This window comes from Myotis yumanensis, unplaced genomic scaffold, assembly GCF_028538775.1.
Source record: "Myotis yumanensis isolate MYYU_CA2020_CCGP unplaced genomic scaffold, mMyoYum1.0.hap1 SCAF_1, whole genome shotgun sequence".
NCBI classification, from domain to species: domain Eukaryota; kingdom Metazoa; phylum Chordata; class Mammalia; order Chiroptera; family Vespertilionidae; genus Myotis; species Myotis yumanensis.
In genome coordinates, this window is record NW_027223752.1 from 40,423,473 (window position 1) to 40,441,085 (window position 17,613).

At 42.5% G+C, this 17,613-nt stretch overlaps 1 protein-coding gene across 1 annotated transcript; it reads left to right on the forward strand.

The window, feature by feature from the left end:
• Positions 1-1,609: 1,609 nt before the first annotated feature.
• Positions 1,610-13,725, forward strand: LOC139012664 (homeobox protein SIX4). The gene is made up of 3 exons (XM_070418854.1): positions 1,610-2,519; positions 5,174-5,859; positions 9,344-13,725. The coding sequence occupies exons 1-3, from the start codon at positions 1,663-1,665 to the stop codon at positions 10,138-10,140; spliced, it is 2,340 nt and encodes a 779-aa protein (XP_070274955.1). The 5' UTR covers positions 1,610-1,662; the 3' UTR covers positions 10,141-13,725.
• Positions 13,726-17,613: the final 3,888 nt, after the last annotated feature.

Here is a 17,613-nt window from a genome sequence, read left to right on the forward strand (position 1 = left end):
ACTTTCCTGAAGCTCAAGATGTAATTGGGCATTTTCAATGGGGTCTTTTCCATGATTGTGAATTTTAATTTTTGAGAGGTCAGTGCTAGCTTCATTAGGGTTGTACAAAAGTAAATTAAGTACAAAATCAAATGACATCTTGGTTGACCATCAATAAAGTTCAGCCTGTCCAATGAAAAAGAAAACTTCACCAAGTTCATCATGACAGCAGGTGACCTAAACAGCTGCTCGATAATATGCTGAAGTAGGCAGTTATGGGTAATTGGGAAGCAGCAACAACATAAGGCCACCCTGAAATAAAGGTTAAGATGATGTAATTAAAATGTTGGATTTTCAGAAAAAGCATCAGCAAATGGACCCAACTGACTCACAGTAATCAGAGAAACAGAGATGGGGGTCATCCTTTTTTGACTTAAGACCTTACACAAAACCATGAAGGAAAGACACATAACTGCAAAGAGCAGCAGACTCTACCCCCAGGCACTTCACCTCAAACCAGAGGGCAGGCTTCCATCTGTCTATGTTGTGGAAAGAGCTGCTGATCCTGCATTGATCTCCCCAAGACACCTGCACACAGAGATGATGTTTCTACCAGGAATGTCATCTTTAAAGAACTATTCATACACTTACATTTTTTTAGATGTTCATATATAAGACTTAAATTTACATACTGTTATCTAAATCTAAAGCTTGGATCTCTTCCACCCTACTCACCCTGAATAAACATGGTTAAATATTCTATATGCTTATGTTAAACGTAGTTGGATTGCCAGTCCTTCAGGTTGATTTAAGATTAAACACATTTTTTTAAGGCTTTTTGTTTTTGTCTTCTCATTGGGCTTTTTATACCCCTTATTTTAAGGTTCCAAGCATTTTTCTCTTTGGAATTTTAACTTACTGTAAATGCTTCCCCCTTAGAACATTCCCTGGTGCCATCCTATTATTGACCCTTTTGAATACCCTTAATAAAGAGGTCAGGAAGAGGGGTAAAAGAGAGTAAGAGATAGGGAAGTTTCTGAGTTGTCCTCTTTGAAATTCTGTCATCTGAATATGCTGAGGGGGGGTTCTCTTTGTTAAGAATTTCTCCTCCGGACCTTTAGGCCACACAATTATTATCCCCTCCGGAATCGTAGGGGACTGTCTTTGAAAGAGTCTGTTGTCCAGTTTTCAGGCCACATTAGGTAATTTCCCACCCGGGAACATGGCCTGAAAAGAATGTCGGTGTTTTCCTTCAGGTATAGGTGCCTGGGGGTCAGGGGGAGAAGGAAAGGCAAGGGGTGGAGTGGGAGGCGGGTGATCGACAAGGATAGAAACGGTGTCTCCTCCTCCCTCTGAATGCGAAATAGCCAATGAGGTGGCGCCGCCCGGCCGGCCGGGCCGCCAGTGCCATATAGTATGCAGCAACCCGAGGAGTCACGTTGGGGGAACGGCAGAAAGCAGCTATCCTTTTACACTACTTTGCTCTAGCAGCTATCTTAATGGTGACTGCGTGGTCGGGGGGAAACCTGATCGGCCAGATCCAGCCGAAACCGGGAGGGAGGGAGTGGGCTTTCCGGAGGGGGGGAGGGGGGAGGGAGACGAAGAAGGAGGAGTAAGAGAGGGGGAAAGAAAGAGGAAAAGAGTGCGAGGGAGTGAGGGAGGGAGGAAAATAAACAACAAAAAATGTCCTCTTCCTCCCCCACCGGGCAGATTGCAAGTGCGGCGGACATCAAGCAGGAGAATGGGATGGAAAGCGCCTCGGAAGGGCAGGAGGCGCCTCGAGAAGTGGCGGGGGGCGCGGCGGCTGGGCTGAGCCCCCCGGCTCCAGCCCCTTTTCCCCTGGAGCCGGGGGACGCCGCCGCCAGGGTGAGCGGAGAGGAAGGGGCAGTGGCGGCGGCGGCCGGAGCCGCGGCGGATCAGGTACAACTCCACTCGGAACTTCTGGGCAGGCACCACCACGCCGCGGCCGCCGCCGCCGCCGCGCAGACCACACTGGCCTTCTCGCCCGACCATGTCGCCTGCGTGTGCGAGGCGCTGCAGCAGGGGGGCAACCTGGACCGCCTGGCCCGGTTCCTGTGGTCCCTGCCCCAGAGCGACCTGCTACGTGGCAACGAGAGCTTGCTGAAGGCGCGGGCGCTGGTGGCCTTCCACCAGGGCATCTACCCCGAGCTCTACAGCATCCTCGAGAGCCACAGCTTCGAGTCGGCCAACCACCCGCTGCTGCAGCAGCTCTGGTACAAAGCGCGCTACACCGAGGCCGAGCGAGCCCGCGGCCGGCCGCTGGGCGCCGTGGACAAGTACCGGCTGCGCAGGAAATTCCCCCTGCCCCGCACCATCTGGGACGGCGAGGAGACGGTGTATTGTTTCAAGGAGAAGTCGCGCAACGCGCTCAAGGAGCTCTACAAGCAGAATCGCTACCCTTCGCCGGCCGAGAAGCGGCACCTGGCCAAGATCACCGGCCTCTCCCTCACCCAGGTCAGCAACTGGTTCAAGAACCGCCGGCAGCGCGATCGGAACCCCTCGGAGACCCAGTCCAAAAGGTGAGCGCCAACTTTACTCCTCCTCCCCCTTCCTCTCCCCCACCCCCTTCCCAGCTTTCTTTTCCTCCTGGCGCTCGCAAACATGGCGCTTACCTTCCCCACCAGCCTGGTCCGGCTGCCCACCTCTCCCCGCCCCCCACCTCTCTCTCCCGGACCGAGAAAGGGAGGCGGCGGTGGCTAGGGGCGGGTAGGGGCGGGAGAACCTCTCTCCTCCCCCCCCCCCCCAGAAGTTTCTCGTCGCCCGCCTAGGTCTCAGTCCCCGCCCCCACCTCGGCTGGTCACTGCTGCCCGGTTTCCCACCCCCTTCCCTCTGGCTTTGAAGTTGCCACTCTCTCCCCGCTTCTGGCGGGGCCACGGAGCGTGTGTAGGCGCCGGAAGGGCCACTCCTGCTGCCCGAGGCCGGCGGAGGTGGCCAGCGCTGGCGGGGTCCGCACCTCCGCGGACCGGCGCGCGCCCGCCGGGCTCCCCGACCCCCAGGGCGCCACTGCCCACTGCGCGCAACCCGCCCCCGCCTCCCCCTGCGCCTGTGCGCGCTGGGGGTCGCTTTGGCGGCGCTGGAGGGAGGAGAGAGTTGGTGAGGGCTGGCTGCGCAGAAGGGGGTCTGGGACCGTCGAGGTTTTCCATGACAGAGTTAATCATTCACTCCGCCTGCCTTGGTTCCCTTCGCGGCCGCGGCAACGTGGGGTGTCGGTGCGCCTCGGCTCTGCGGTGTTTTGAAACCTGATTCTGAACTCCTTCGGATCGGATTTCAGCGCCGCTGGGGTAGTGGGGCTGCGGGCTGCTTCCTGGGCCCCAGAACACAGCCTGGCTCCCGCCTGGCACCGTGGTTGGGGGCCATGGCTGGCAGAAGGAGGAAGGAGAGCTGGGAGGAGTGGGGGTGCTATCAACTCTGCACCTCCCAAGAGCCCACCCTGGCGGGTTTGAACTTTTTGACTAGCTGGGGGGTTTTTCCCCTCGACTGGTAGGATATAATTGGGTTTCCAACTCTTTTGAGCGTCCTCCCGAGTCAGACACCTGGTGTGTGTGTCTGTGTTTTGAGTGAAGTAAGAAGGTGGCCTAAAGAGATGGTGTCTCTAGCCCCAAGGCTCTGCTCCGGGAAGGAATCTGGGGGCCCCGGAGCCTGCCCGGCCGGGCCAAGGTGACCACCCGGCGCATTCCGGAACCCGCAGCGGCCCGCCCTGCCCCTGCGCTCCTGCAAGGCCCGACGGCCCTGACGTTCCCATCTCCAGGCGGGGAGAGGGGTGCTGGCCCGAGTCCGGCCTCGCGGTAACCAAAACAAAACGCTCCCTGAGACCTGCGTGCACCCTCCCGCAGGCCTGCTGGAGACCCAGAGGAGGCGCGTTGGTAACTCCTCGCCACCTGCCCCCACACCCGTTTGAGGCCACGGATCCCGTGGCTCGAGCCCCGACAGAATCCCGGGAGCTGGAGGCAGAGGGTGGAGAGCGGGTGCCAGGCACAGGCCAGCTGCCCTGCAGCCTCCGCTTCGGGGCGGGGCGCGTTCCCCGGGTCTCCTCCACCACATTCTACCTGCTTCTCTCCCCCTCCAACCCTACCCCACCCACCCACCCCCCGCCCCGGGCCCAGTTGCCAGTTGCCTGGTTTAGGCCCCTCTCCGGATCTACCTCCCACCCGCACCCCTGGTGAGTCACCCTCGCAGACGGCGACGGCGGCTCAGCCTCAGCTCGTAAATCAAAGCGCTTTCTGCGCTCCTGGCCCCGCAGCCCAAAGCCACAGTAATCCCCTCCCCTCGGCATGAAAGCGAACCGACCGCTGGGCACCGCAGGGATGTCGGATCTTCTTATGGGCCAAGTCCCACCGAGCAATGTCCTACCCACCATTTCTCCCCCACCTACCTACCCTCAGACCAAATGGGAAACCCCCACCATTACCCTTCCCTGGATTTCTTATTCCCCCAAATTGGGGAGCTGAGAAACACAGTCCTGTGTGGAATAGAAGGACCTAGGGTGCTGGCTGGGGAGGGGTCTGATAGTTACTAGGCAGCTGAGTGACCCACCCTTTCCCTCCCACCTCACCAGGGCACTGGATGGTGTGTGTTGACTAGGCCCCTATGGCTTCCTTTGGATTCAAGGGCGACTGCACATTACAGTTCTTGGGTTGAAAGTGCCTTTCCTACAAGGCCAGCCACTTTGTTGAATGAAAGAGTTGTCAGTCTGGTGGAGTAGAAGTTTGGGAGCAGGTGAGAAAATGATATCTTGTTAACTACCTGACAAACAAAACAGAACACTTTCCACCTCCTGCTCCTTTTGCACTTTCATTTACCTTCAAAATCACACTAATCTGAATTGGTGTGAAGGGAGGGGAAGGAGTTCCTAAACAGGAAAGACTGACCACATTATTTAATGAGTTTTTTTCTATGGTATACTGGTAGGTAGTGGCATATTTAACAGTAAGGAAAAGCTTCAATGCTATAAAAATAATTCTATAAATTCTGTTGAATTTACATCTTCCCAGATTTTCTGTCTGGTCAGAATCTGCTGAAAGGCCTCATAGTTTAAACAGGACTAAAGGATTTCCTGCTGTGCTTTCCTTGAATGCTACCTTTAATGGGGCTGGAAGCTGGTTTTCCACACAAATGGCACTATGTAGAATGTCAGCCCTCTGACCTTCATGCCTTGATTTCCCTCTCAATACAGCGAGTCAGACGGCAATCCCAGCACTGAAGATGAATCCAGCAAGGGCCATGAGGATTTGTCTCCTCATCCACTCTCCGGTTCATCTGATGGTGTCACCAACCTCAGCCTTTCCAGTCACATGGAGCCAGTATACATGCAACAAATTGGAAATGCTAAGATATTAAGCTCCTCTGGAGTTTTATTGAATGGAAGCTTGGTACCTGCAAGTACTTCACCTGTCTTCCTTAATGGTAATTCTTTCATTCAGGGACCCAACGGAGTTATCCTAAATGGATTAAATGTGGGAAATACACAGACAGTGTCATTGAACCCACCCAAAATGGCATCAAACATTGTGAGCAATGGTATGTCCATGACTGACATACTGGGCTCTACCTCCCAGGACGTGAAGGAATTCAAAGTCCTCCAGAGTTCTTCAGCTAACTCAGCAGCCACCAGCTCCTACAGCCCCAGTGCTCCGGTGTCGTTCCCGGGGCTGATCCCCAGCACTGAGGTGAAAAGAGAAGGCATTCAAACAGTGGCTTCCCAGGACGGAGGCTCTGTCGTGACTTTTACTACACCAGTGCAAATTAATCAGTATGGCATTGTCCAGATCCCCAATTCCGGAGCCAACAGCCAGTTTCTTAATGGAAGCATTGGATTCTCTCCACTGCAGCTGCCTCCTGTTTCAGGGGCAGCTTCACAAGGTAACATTCTCATTTGGTACTATAATGCACCAGTCATGTTTAGCCAGCTGCTGTAAGTGACACAGTTGGTGAGAGCTATGGATTGATGTGACTGTTCAGGTACCCTATTGGCAGCCCCAGCTGCAGAATAGCCTTGATTTGTTTCTCCTTCTTCACAATACCCGTGTCATATGCAGCTTGCCTGCTTCCCTGGCATCATGGAGATGGGCTTTTATTTTCCTAACAACTGAATGGAAAAATACAGTTCATAGCAAGTCTTGTCAGGTCTACGATGATAGAAATACGATAAGTCAATCGGTGCTTACAAAATAACCCATTGTTTGACATTTTAAGATTAAAAATTAATATTGCTAAGAACACATAGTTAGTGAAGCAGTTGATAAGAATGTGTACACTTTACCTAAGCATTATTTATTTGACTATAGAGTGTTTTAGAAGAGCAAGATTGGATCAGTTGTGTTTGATTCCTGTTCCTCCTTTAAATAAGACTAACAGATCTAAAGGAAAACCAGAGGAGCGTGTGATTGGCTGTCTATTGCTTTGCATGTGTACTCACCTCCTAAGTGCAGTTTATTAGTGAGGGCAACTGTAAGCCTTATTTTATATGTTGTGGCTTTACTAACAATCTGCTAAAGAAAGCACTGATCTAAAATTGGGGAAACCAGAAGCTGATATGCCAATTCTTCACTGACTTTAACCAAGTCTGGATGGCTCTATGTCATTTTTTTTTTTTCAATATAGAAAGAGGAATGGTCAAAATGGCAGTGAAGGTTGCATATCCCATTGCATTCAAGAGAGCACGATATTAATGCATGGTTGCCTTCCTACAAGCAAGTCTGAAAGTCCAGATTGTTTTATCAACACAAAATAAGTAATTGTTTGCCTTAAAGGTCAGCTTCCTATAAAATGGCTTTATCAAAAAATAATCTGTAACAACTGTGATCTACTTCAGCTTATTTGAGGCATTAATGGAAAAATTGTAATGGAGTGAATTCCTTTCGGTGCATTTGTTTCTCTTTCGGTAAAATGGTAGTAAAACACAACAGTCCTGCATCATACTATTTATTTTTTCATTGTTCCAGGTTATGGAAAGGATTAAGCTAAGTCACTATCCAACAGAGGGCAAAAATATGAAAACCACAGGGAAAGCCAAAGTGCTTAGTTCTATAATATTTTAATGTGGATCTAATCCCTTGTCTCGCTTTAGGAAATTTCCAAACAGTATGTAACATTTTAGAGAACATATTTGGCCAAAAAGCTTGGTATATAGATTGGGCGAGGAGAAAAGCAGAAATACTTTTCACATGTAATCTAGAAAAGTGCTACCATAGAAAAGTATTACAAACTAATGACTAATTTTTTAATGGGGTCTTTAATATGAATAAAAATAGCATTTTCAGTTTAAAAAGTTAAACTCAAATGACAGAGCTGTCAATCCTTAGACTGTCTGAGTGACTGGAAGGCTTAAGTTTAACCAGATGGGTCCAGGAAGCAATGTTTCTTCATTGTAGTTATGTATTGCAGTTCTTAATAAAGCATTTGGGGATTCAGCCTTTCTCAAAAAGAGATACCTGAGCCTTTCTTAAAAATACCTAGACAAGATAGATAATCTTTCTAAAGTTGGCATTTATATGGGAAAGCAGAATATCTACATTTTTTCTTTATAATCTGAGAAAATAAGGTTTTTTTCTTATTTCCATCATTACAAAGTTATACTTTGTACCTGTATCATTTTTCAATTGGATTGTTTTAGCTGATTTTTAAATTATTGTTCAATTTATAATTTAATTGCAGTTATATTTAAATGTCAAGTTTTAGATTACATCTGTTTTCCCCCTTCATTGATATGTTATCATTTCTATGCATTCATAAACATTGCTTTATTTATATTTAATAGCAGTTGGGAAAATGTCACATTTATTATATTATTTATGGCACTACCAAAAAATAACTGATTATTTTGTTCACATATGCGCTGGCAATCAATTTCACAACCACATAACACAAGAAAGTAAACATCTATTTCAGATATTTTTTGCTACAGTTTAGCAGCCAACAGGAATTTTAAGGCATACTTCAGTTGAAGTTAAACTTTTTCAAATAAAAACCTTTTTCATTCATTCGGCCCAGAACAAACATTAACATTAGGAAAGAGCCCAAACATACATAGAAATGTTTTTCTTAACACAAGTATTTCCATGATGAATATTTTCAAGTGGTTAATTTTTTAAGTTCAAATATAGTGTGTTTGTTTTCTTTTTCTTTTCTTTTTCATTTTAAAGACATTCCTTTGCATTTAGGATATTTTAAAATGTTTGGAAGACATAAATAGCTCTGTGGCATTGATTTATCAATGTAAGTGGTAATAAAATCACAAAATTATTGTAGTAATTCAAGAAGACAAATGTTTTACTTGAGTTACCTTTACCATTGGGCTGTTTTCTCAAAATGATAAAGAGAGTTTACTGAACATCTAATTCAAGATCAGGGTAAATAGCTCTTCTGAAACTATTCTGTCACAAAACTCCCCCACGTCTACCTTTCCTTCAGTGGCAAGATAATTGCCATCATTTCACTATGCCTATGTAAAGAATCAGAAAGAAAAGTTTTATTTGATGGTGGGAGCTAGGGCAAGAATCTGATTCATCAAATTATCTGAGTTACCTGATTTGCACATCTTCTCAGCTTTCTACTTACATTTCTTTTTCTACTTCTGGTCTCTGCAGACTATAATAACAAGAGCCTCAAAAGATTCAAACTTTTTAGAGAAGCATTAGCTCTAGTTCTTTATATTAATCTATATTTTTTAAAGCCCATTTCATTATTATTAATTTTTCCTATCACTACAACACCAAAAATTCAGAACTGTACTGGCACAAGAAAAGAAAAACATATCCTACTGAATGTTTTGTTGACTTGACATTATTTTATGGCTAGTTTGGTGAAAGCTTGCAACTTGCCTGTACAGGTTTATATGGTTACCATTAAGCCCCAGGGTAACTCATTTTATGTGGCATTTTCTACATTTCCATTTACTGGTATATGTTATGTGAGTTACTGAGCTTGTCCTGAACAAAGGCATTTTATTTTGCATCTGTGTTTTCTAATTCTAACTGACACAGTTAGTAATAACTGTCAACTAAGTGAAAGATAACAAGTTGGGATCTATATGGAAAATAATGAATATATTTTTATGAACCAGAAACTTGACTAAAATTAGAACTTGGAAAAGATTGTTTTTTCACATTTGGTTTCTAAACCAGTAGTTCTCACTCCCACTTGGTCATCAGAATTCCTCGGGGAGTTAAAAATACACCTGTTCTAGAACTTACTGAGCCAGATTTTTAGGAGTGGAGCCTGGGACTCTCTAGTTTTAAGTGCTCGGGGTGATTCTACTGAACTTGAGGAAAGTCATGTGTGTAAAAAAGTAACTTTTTTCTTTCCTTATCAGTTTAATCAATGATCATCTGTACTTTTTTTTTAGGTAATGTTTCAGTAAATTCAAGCACTTCAGATGGGAGCACATTTACAAGTGAGTCTACCACAGTCCAGCAAGGCAAGGTTTTCTTGAGCTCTCTTGCTCCCAGTGCAGTGGTGTACACTGTTCCTAATTCAGGCCAGACTATAGGATCTGTTAAACAAGAGGGCTTGGAGAGGAGCCTGGTCTTTTCTCAGTTGATGCCTGTCAATCAGAATGCACAAGTAAATGCAAATATATCTTCTGAAAATATCTCGGGGAGTGGCCTCCATCCACTGGCCTCCTCATTGGTTAACGTATCCCCAACTCACAGTTTTTCCCTGACTCCCCCTACCCTACTCAATCCCACTGAACTAAACCCTGACATTGCTGATAGCCAGCCAATGTCTGCACCTGTGGCAAGCAAATCTACTGTGACATCTGTCAGCAGCACTAACTATGCAACTCTTCAGAACTGCTCCCTTATTACTGGTCAAGATCTATTGTCCGTCCCCATGACCCAGGCTGCCCTTGGGGAAATAGTTCCTACCGCTGAAGATCAGGTGGGTCACCCGTCCCCAGCAGTACACCAGGATTTTGTCAGAGAACATCGGTTGGTTCTGCAATCAGTAGCTAACATAAAAGAGAATTTCTTAACAAATTCAGAGAGCAAAGCCACAAGCAACTTAATGATGCTGGACTCCAAATCCAAGTATGTCCTAGAGGGCATGGTTGAGACTGTCTGTGAAGACCTGGAAACAGACAAAAAAGAGCTTGCCAAGCTCCAAACCGTCCAATTGGATGAAGATATGCAAGACTTATAAACTTTATCTCCCTTCCTCCCCCCCCCCACCTTTTTTTCTGGCATCAGACAGCAAATCTTTTCACAAAGCCCTGAGGACATAAAGCATTTTCCCATTTAAAGGGAAACACTAGTTTTGCAAGTAAATGCATTCAAGAGACTTTGGATTGATCTGCATGAAGATCACAGTTAAACATACAGAAGGAGGACTGCGTTACTGCAGTCTTTTTCTTCACATATGTTCTCTCTTAAATAGATGGAGACAAAGGAATGAGATGGAATATATCAAGTCAAAGTGTATCATTTGGTTGACTTAATATAATTCTGAGGTCAAATGGAACTTGATAGTTTTTTAAATGAAAAATGTATGCACCTAACAAAATTAAATATCCCTACCAGAGCATTAGAAACAATACAATTCTTTTTGTTTACTTTTACTCCATGGGCATTGATAAGGTTAAGTAGCATAAATGGTACTCCACTATTCTAAGGGTATATTTTTGAATATATGCATTTCTGTTTTTCAACATTTTTGTGAAAGTCTTGGTTTGTCTCTATATGTTTCCAAATGTGATTGCTAATAGTTCTGTGTGGCTGAGGAAGTTTGCAACTCCACTAAGAACTCTGAAACAAATTTCAGTATGAGTGTAAATATATTAGTCCTATAAGCAAGGATTTGAGTAAGTACAGTGAATTTTATTTATACTGTATATGTTTCTCTGATACTTCAGACACTATGAACTAAAAAGAAAAATGTTTTCTTACTGTTTAATTTATTTTTATTGTTTGAACAGGAAGTGAACATAGTTATTTCCAACAAAGTTTTACTTTTTGTAGAATTCTAAAAGTAATGATTTTTATCAGGAGTCTATTAAGGTCAATATTAATAACACTGAAATAGGAAATCCAACTCCCAATTTTGGAATTTTGGTACTTTTTTTCACATCCTTGTTCTTTATTTAGCAGCTCTCTGATTCATTTAAATATGTTTTATATAGAATTCTATGTGCCTTTTTACCTTGTGGCCTTTTAATTATTCTTACTAAGGTACAGAAGTGTCAACAGAAGCACTGATGGCTCTTTTCTACTATTCTAACAGGGTTAATTTCACCACAGAATTGCTTTAAATCGAAGAACTTAAGTTTTGCTTTTATTATGTATAATGTTTATTATGCAAATGAGTGAACAATCAATTACTGTTAATGCTTTTTATTACAATGAAAATAACAATTTAGACTATCACGCAGAATCAATTCTGTAGGCTATGAAAACAACCATTTTAAAATAAAGAGAGAATATGTAGATTCTATTGAGCAAAATTCTATCCTGTTGAAACTTAGTTCTAAATGTTTTGAATCAGATCTTACATTATGACATATGACTGTTGTTTGCACTATATTATCATGTCTTCTTCAAAAGTAAATCTTTTGGAGTTTCTGTCAGAAGCTTGTTTGATAATGTTTTGAGCTGTGGGTACAATTTTTATCAGGACTCTGAACACAAGTTGTAATAATGCAAATATCTTTCTGTAGTGAGTAAAGTCTCTGATCTCCGAAAAGCAAGAAAAGTGGGAAAATGATCTCTTCAGAGATGACTTAAAGTTGTTGAACATAAACGTGTCACTACAACTTGCTTTCTTTAATATCAGAACAAAGGGTTTACTCTAGACCACTACATGCCGAGCATGTTGAATAAGGGCCATAGAGGATTTAACTTCTGTCAAATGGAAGTTATTGCAAATGGAACTTGGCAGGCATAGATGAAGAGCCCAATGAAGGATTCCTCTTCCATCATTTTGATAAAGAACTTAGATCCCATTTTTTTTTATAGAATTGATTAATGTTTCTAAACTGTTGAAACTTACATGTTTTTCATTTTGTTTTTTACAAAGTCAGGTGTTTTAGAATTCTCTTCCACTCCACCACTACTTATACAGCTTGTTTCTTCTTTGGGTGTGTGCTGATCATGTTACTGAGATTAATTACATGGTGTAGTTTACATGAAAATGATGTTTTCCACTTGATTGCTGCAGATATCAAGAGTTTATTAATTATTTAAAAATAACCATCCAGTAAGGGAGGTGGGAAGGTTTTAAAAGTTGTATATGTTATATATATATATATAACTGGAAAGGTTTTCTGTCTTCCAAAAATATAATAAGCCTCTTTTATTCATAGTTCTTCCTCTTTTTTCCCATAAGAAAAAGAAAAGATAGCACAAAACTTAAGACTTACCTAGAAATCCATTCATACTCCCAACGTGATGTAATTATAACCCTACAATTACTCCAGGTAGCTACACAATATACCAGGTAAGAATCAATGCACATTATAAAGAACTTACTGTTCTTTTCTATTCTTTCAGTAAATTACGGGCCGGTTGGTATGTAGCCCATGTATATGTGAATGAAATAAGATAAATCCCATGATCTCCATGCACAGAATTGCAAATGTCTTTTGCAATACCAAGGGCCAGACCTCAGAACCCTTGGAGTTCATGTGGCAGAATTTCTCTCCTACATAAACCAATGCTTGAAGATGCTGCAAATGACCCTGTAATGATCCCCACAGAGGAATCAGAATAGGGGTAAATAACTCTCCCTGCAAACCCCAACCCCTGCGGCTGGCTGTGGGATTTTTGATGTGAGCCTAACTATGCACTCTATCAACCAGAATTTGGCTTTATAGCTCTTAGTTACATCTAGTAAAGGACAGTCTATTGTTTAAAGAGAAGGTGCATTTGTTCCTCAATCAAGCAAAAGCACCTGTGTTGTACTGCTTGATAGCTCATGTATATTTATAGCAATGAAAAGACTGAATTGTGTACGTTTCATTGCCTTTCTTGTGTTACGAAAGGCAGGTAGACGTCATAGCCATAGATAAATATCCGTAGTTAAATTGCACACTGACCTTAAATCACCTTGTATATGCCCTTACATCTTGCATGGTAAAAGTTGGATTATTGGGCATGTGTTGCAGCCTGCCCTGCTACATCTTAGACAAGTGTGCATTAGTACATAGCCAGAAGTTCATTCTTTAAAATGTTTTTGACAGATCATCTCATACAAATATAAATAATTCAGGAAAACTGAGGGAAAGACTTAACATTTTACAGAAGATGTTTCAAAGCCTTCCTAGAACTTAGATGATTAGAGCCTAACATTTATTTTGTATCTAATTGATACATCATGTTGATTTAATATTACAACCATACATTTTATTAATCAAAATTATATAGCATGTGACTCTTGGCTTTCAGGGTTATCAAAAAAAATTTTATTCTTTAGTTGCATGTACTGTATGTTTAGAGGCAACCAGTTATATACTCAATATGGTTTTACTGTGCCTTACACAAAGAGAAAATCTATACAGAATGTATATCATGGGATGGGGTAACAGAGTCTTTACTGCACTGTTAGGTGATGGCACACAGAGCATGTCCCAGAACATTTCTGTGCTTAATTACCCAACCAAAGAGATCTAAAGTATGTATGTTGTACTGTAATAGGGGTTTATGCCTGGACAATTAAGTGTTTTATTTGTTTTCTGAAATGATGTGAACTTATTTTTCTAAACACTATGCTAAATAAACTTTATATTTATACATACCATATGTTGAAAGTTGTTTTTTCCTGAAAAAGCAAAGAAGGAAAAAGAAAATAAAAAAACCCATATAAACATTTTGTATAGGCTGGCAAATAGAAGAACAAAAGAAGTCATTTTGGAAAAATAGTATTTATTGATCTCTGTACAAAATTATGCAATTCACTTAACTGTACTGCATACTCAGAATTAAATGGTTACATTTCTTCTTTCTTTTAAGGAAAGAAATGCTTTTTACTCATTTGGGTGTCCCAAAATCTGAATCTGGTACTCTAGAAGATTTAATGAAATTAAGTTGCAAGGTCCAAAGATTTTTCCACTCTCCATCTTAATGAAAGAGCTCAATATAACCACCTTTAATAGACAGATAAGATAGATAGATAGATAGATAGATAGATAGATAGATAGATAGATAGATAGTTCAGAGAGGAAGGGAGAGGGGGAGGGAGTTAGAAACATCGATGGAACCATTGATCGGCTGCCTCCTCAATGCCCCCCACTGGGGATTGAGCCCACAATCCAGGCATGTGCCCTTGAACGGAATTGAACCCTGACCTCCTGGTTCATAGGTCGATGCCCAACCACTGAGCCACACCAGCCAGGCTATAACCCACCTTTTAAAGCACTCCCATTAGCCAAAGTCTGGTTACACCACGGTTGGGTCCACCACTAGTTTGACATAGAGTTATGGACAGAACTGCATTACTGAGTGTATAGAAGCCCTAGCCGTGGTACAGTTTGGTCCTAATTTTAAAATTACATGGTATCTGATTGTGTGTGCCTCCCACACTGAAATGAAGAGGAGACTAGTAATTAAATAGAACTGTACAATTCTATTACAAAACTAGTTAAAGCCATCAAGTTAATTTCAGATATTATGCCTATATTTTTTATATTCTTGTCATTCAGTTCATTTATTTAGTTTAGCAATTTTCTATGTAGTTAAAGAGACTAGTGTCTCAGTAAGGGAGTACAGGGTCAGAGTATTGTGAAGTGATTACATTTTATAACATCTTAACCAAACAAGCATTTCAAAACATTTGACAAGGTCACTGACCTTCAAACATATTTTGGCTCCTGGAAAACTAGCAAGTCAAATAAAATCCCTCAATGGGAATTCAAGACCTTCAGCTACATGATTGTATCTCACTTTTCCAGTTTCTCTTAAGAAATAATAAATGTGGAAATTTACCTTTGCACATCACCATTGCCAATACAAGAAGAGCTAGTAAAGTAAATAAGATACATTCAGATAATGGTCAGTGCTAAAAAGTCAACAGGGTAATGGGGTGAAGAATGGAAAATGGTAGAGGTGGACTATACATTAGATTGGTCAAGGAAGGTCTCTAAGGAAGTGACATTTCAGCAGAGAAGCTTGAATGATGAAAGGGAGCCAGCGAGCCAGACCTAGAAAATAGCATTCCAGACAGGGAACAGTAGGGCCCGAGGGGGGCGCAGAGCGGCTAGATCACAGTGTTAACTCTAGGAGTCATGTGAGAGGAGATCCAGTCAGAGAGATAGGCCAGTCTCAGCACAGGTAGAGCTTTATTATTCTGTGCCAAATAGTTTGGATTTGAGTCTGAGAAGCAAGGAATGATATAACATGATTTACACTAAAATATCACCAGGCTTATTCCTTGGAGAATGGAATTGTAGGAGGCAAGAGTGGATGCAGGAATTTCTAAACTATGTCAGGTTGTCCTAAACTGTTAGGAAATACTGGAAGCATGTATAGCAGTTTGTCCCCAAGTGTCTCCAGAATTTCGAGCTCTCCGAGCTTACTGTCTACTCTGCCTCCTGCTGTTAACCAAAGCTGCCAGCTTCCTGCTGGGATTGTCCCAGCCTGAACCTGTTCCCTGAACTCCAGGCTGGTAGATCCAGTTCCCTAGTGGATATTTTCAGAATGTCCCAGTCAACTATGGTTCCATATATGAATTTTTAAACTATTGTCTTTGCTCTAAGTCTATTCCCCACCCTCTGTTCCTCATTTTCTTAGCATTCATTAACCGATTGGCCAAGTAAAAAATCTGGGATTCATAGCCAGCCACCGTGGCTCAGTGGTTGAGTATCAACCTATGAACCAGGAGGTCACGGATCGATGCCCAGGTTGCGGGCTCGATCCCCAGTGTGGGGCATGCGGAAGGCAGCTGATCAATGATTCTCTCTCATCATTGATCTTTCTCTCTCTTCCTCTTCCTTCTTCTCTGAAATCAATAAAAATATATATTTTTTTAAATCTGGGATTCACTCTGGAGTCTTTTCCCTTTCTTCTCACCTCCACCAGATCACTACGTGTATCCATGTCTTCTCTTTCATTGTCTCTTGAATCAGTTCCTTCCCCTCTATTTCTAAGGTTACTGCTATCTAGGCACTTATCCTTTCTCAACTATATGATCACAACTACCTCCTACCTGGTATTTCGATGTCTGCTCCTCATTCCAGGCTACATTACAACTATATTCAGATGGAACTTTCAGAATTCAAGACATTATCTGAGCCTTGCTTTCCAATTTAGAACTTTAATGGGGCTCCGTTGCCTATGAAATACCATTTAAACTCCCTAACATACAAAGCCCCCAAGACCCAGGCCCTACCTCTGTCTAGTCACATCTGTAGCCATATGAAACTATTTCCCAAAAGGACCAGGTCTTTTCTTACCACCCAATCTTCAAGACTCACTACATGTCATACTCCAGGAAGCTCACCCTCATAGTCATGGCCCAGCCTGTGAATAGCTGGGGATTAATATCCTCCTTTAGTGTCGCACTTATCATATCATTGTAATTATATGTCTGCCTTGCTACACTTTCATCTTTGTTTCTCTGACATTTAGTATAGTAGAGCATAGTAGGGACTTAAAAATTATTTGTTAAATGAATAGTAACTTTAACAGTCATTTATCCCTTTAAATCACTTCACGTGCTATGGATTAGGGATCTGTATGGCTAAACTGGTTAAAGTATTATCCCTATTTAAAAGACAAAAGTAAATACTTTTTGGGGTAGGGCCAGAAAGTGGTTATGTGAATCTTCTAGCATTAGTGGATGGTCTTTATAGAAATTATTTTCCTTACTGCTCCAAGGTTTTCTTCCACTTACTTCCAAATGGTTCCAGTTGATAGAGGTTGGCTTAAGTTTGACAGACAATTGGGCCATTAGCAAAAATGTACTCATTAAGCTTTTTTAGATCAGTGTTTCAAAATAGCGGTGGTGTACAGAAAAGTTATTTATAATTATGTATAGATATACTTTCTAAAAATATTCTCTCTGTGGATATATTATTTGAACTGAGCAGATGTCTAAAGAGTCTATAAGGAATTGAAAATGGGACGTAGAGTTTAGGCATCAGGAAATCTGGATTCTAATTAGTCTTTAGATAAGGGAAATATCAATTTACCTCTCTGGACCTAATTGTTTCCCATTGAAATGGGTATGTTGGATATTATTATACTTGAGATCCATCCAGTTATAAAAATAATAATAATAAAGAAAATAAAAGAAAAAGAGTTAATAAAATGCATTCCCTCTCCCTACCCACAGGTTAAGAAGATCAGATCAATTACAGAGTGAAAGTATACTATGACCTACCAAGGGCTACAAATATAAAAGATAAAATAATTGATATTGAGTCAACAACCTGTGCCACCACCACCACCACCTCACCACCCCCACACCCCATCCCCCCCCCGGCCAGATGTAGAGCTAGGTGAGGCAGGTCTAGCTTTGTACTCTTTCACCTTCTTACATGTATCTACTCTGCTCCCTCATGGGTCTGCCTTTCTCTCAGGTATTGCCCTACTTCCCTAAGAGCCTTAACTGATAATCATGATGTTGATGGCTAACAGCTTAAGGTATAATAAGCCCAGCCCCTTATCCTGGGGAATTGGCATTTCA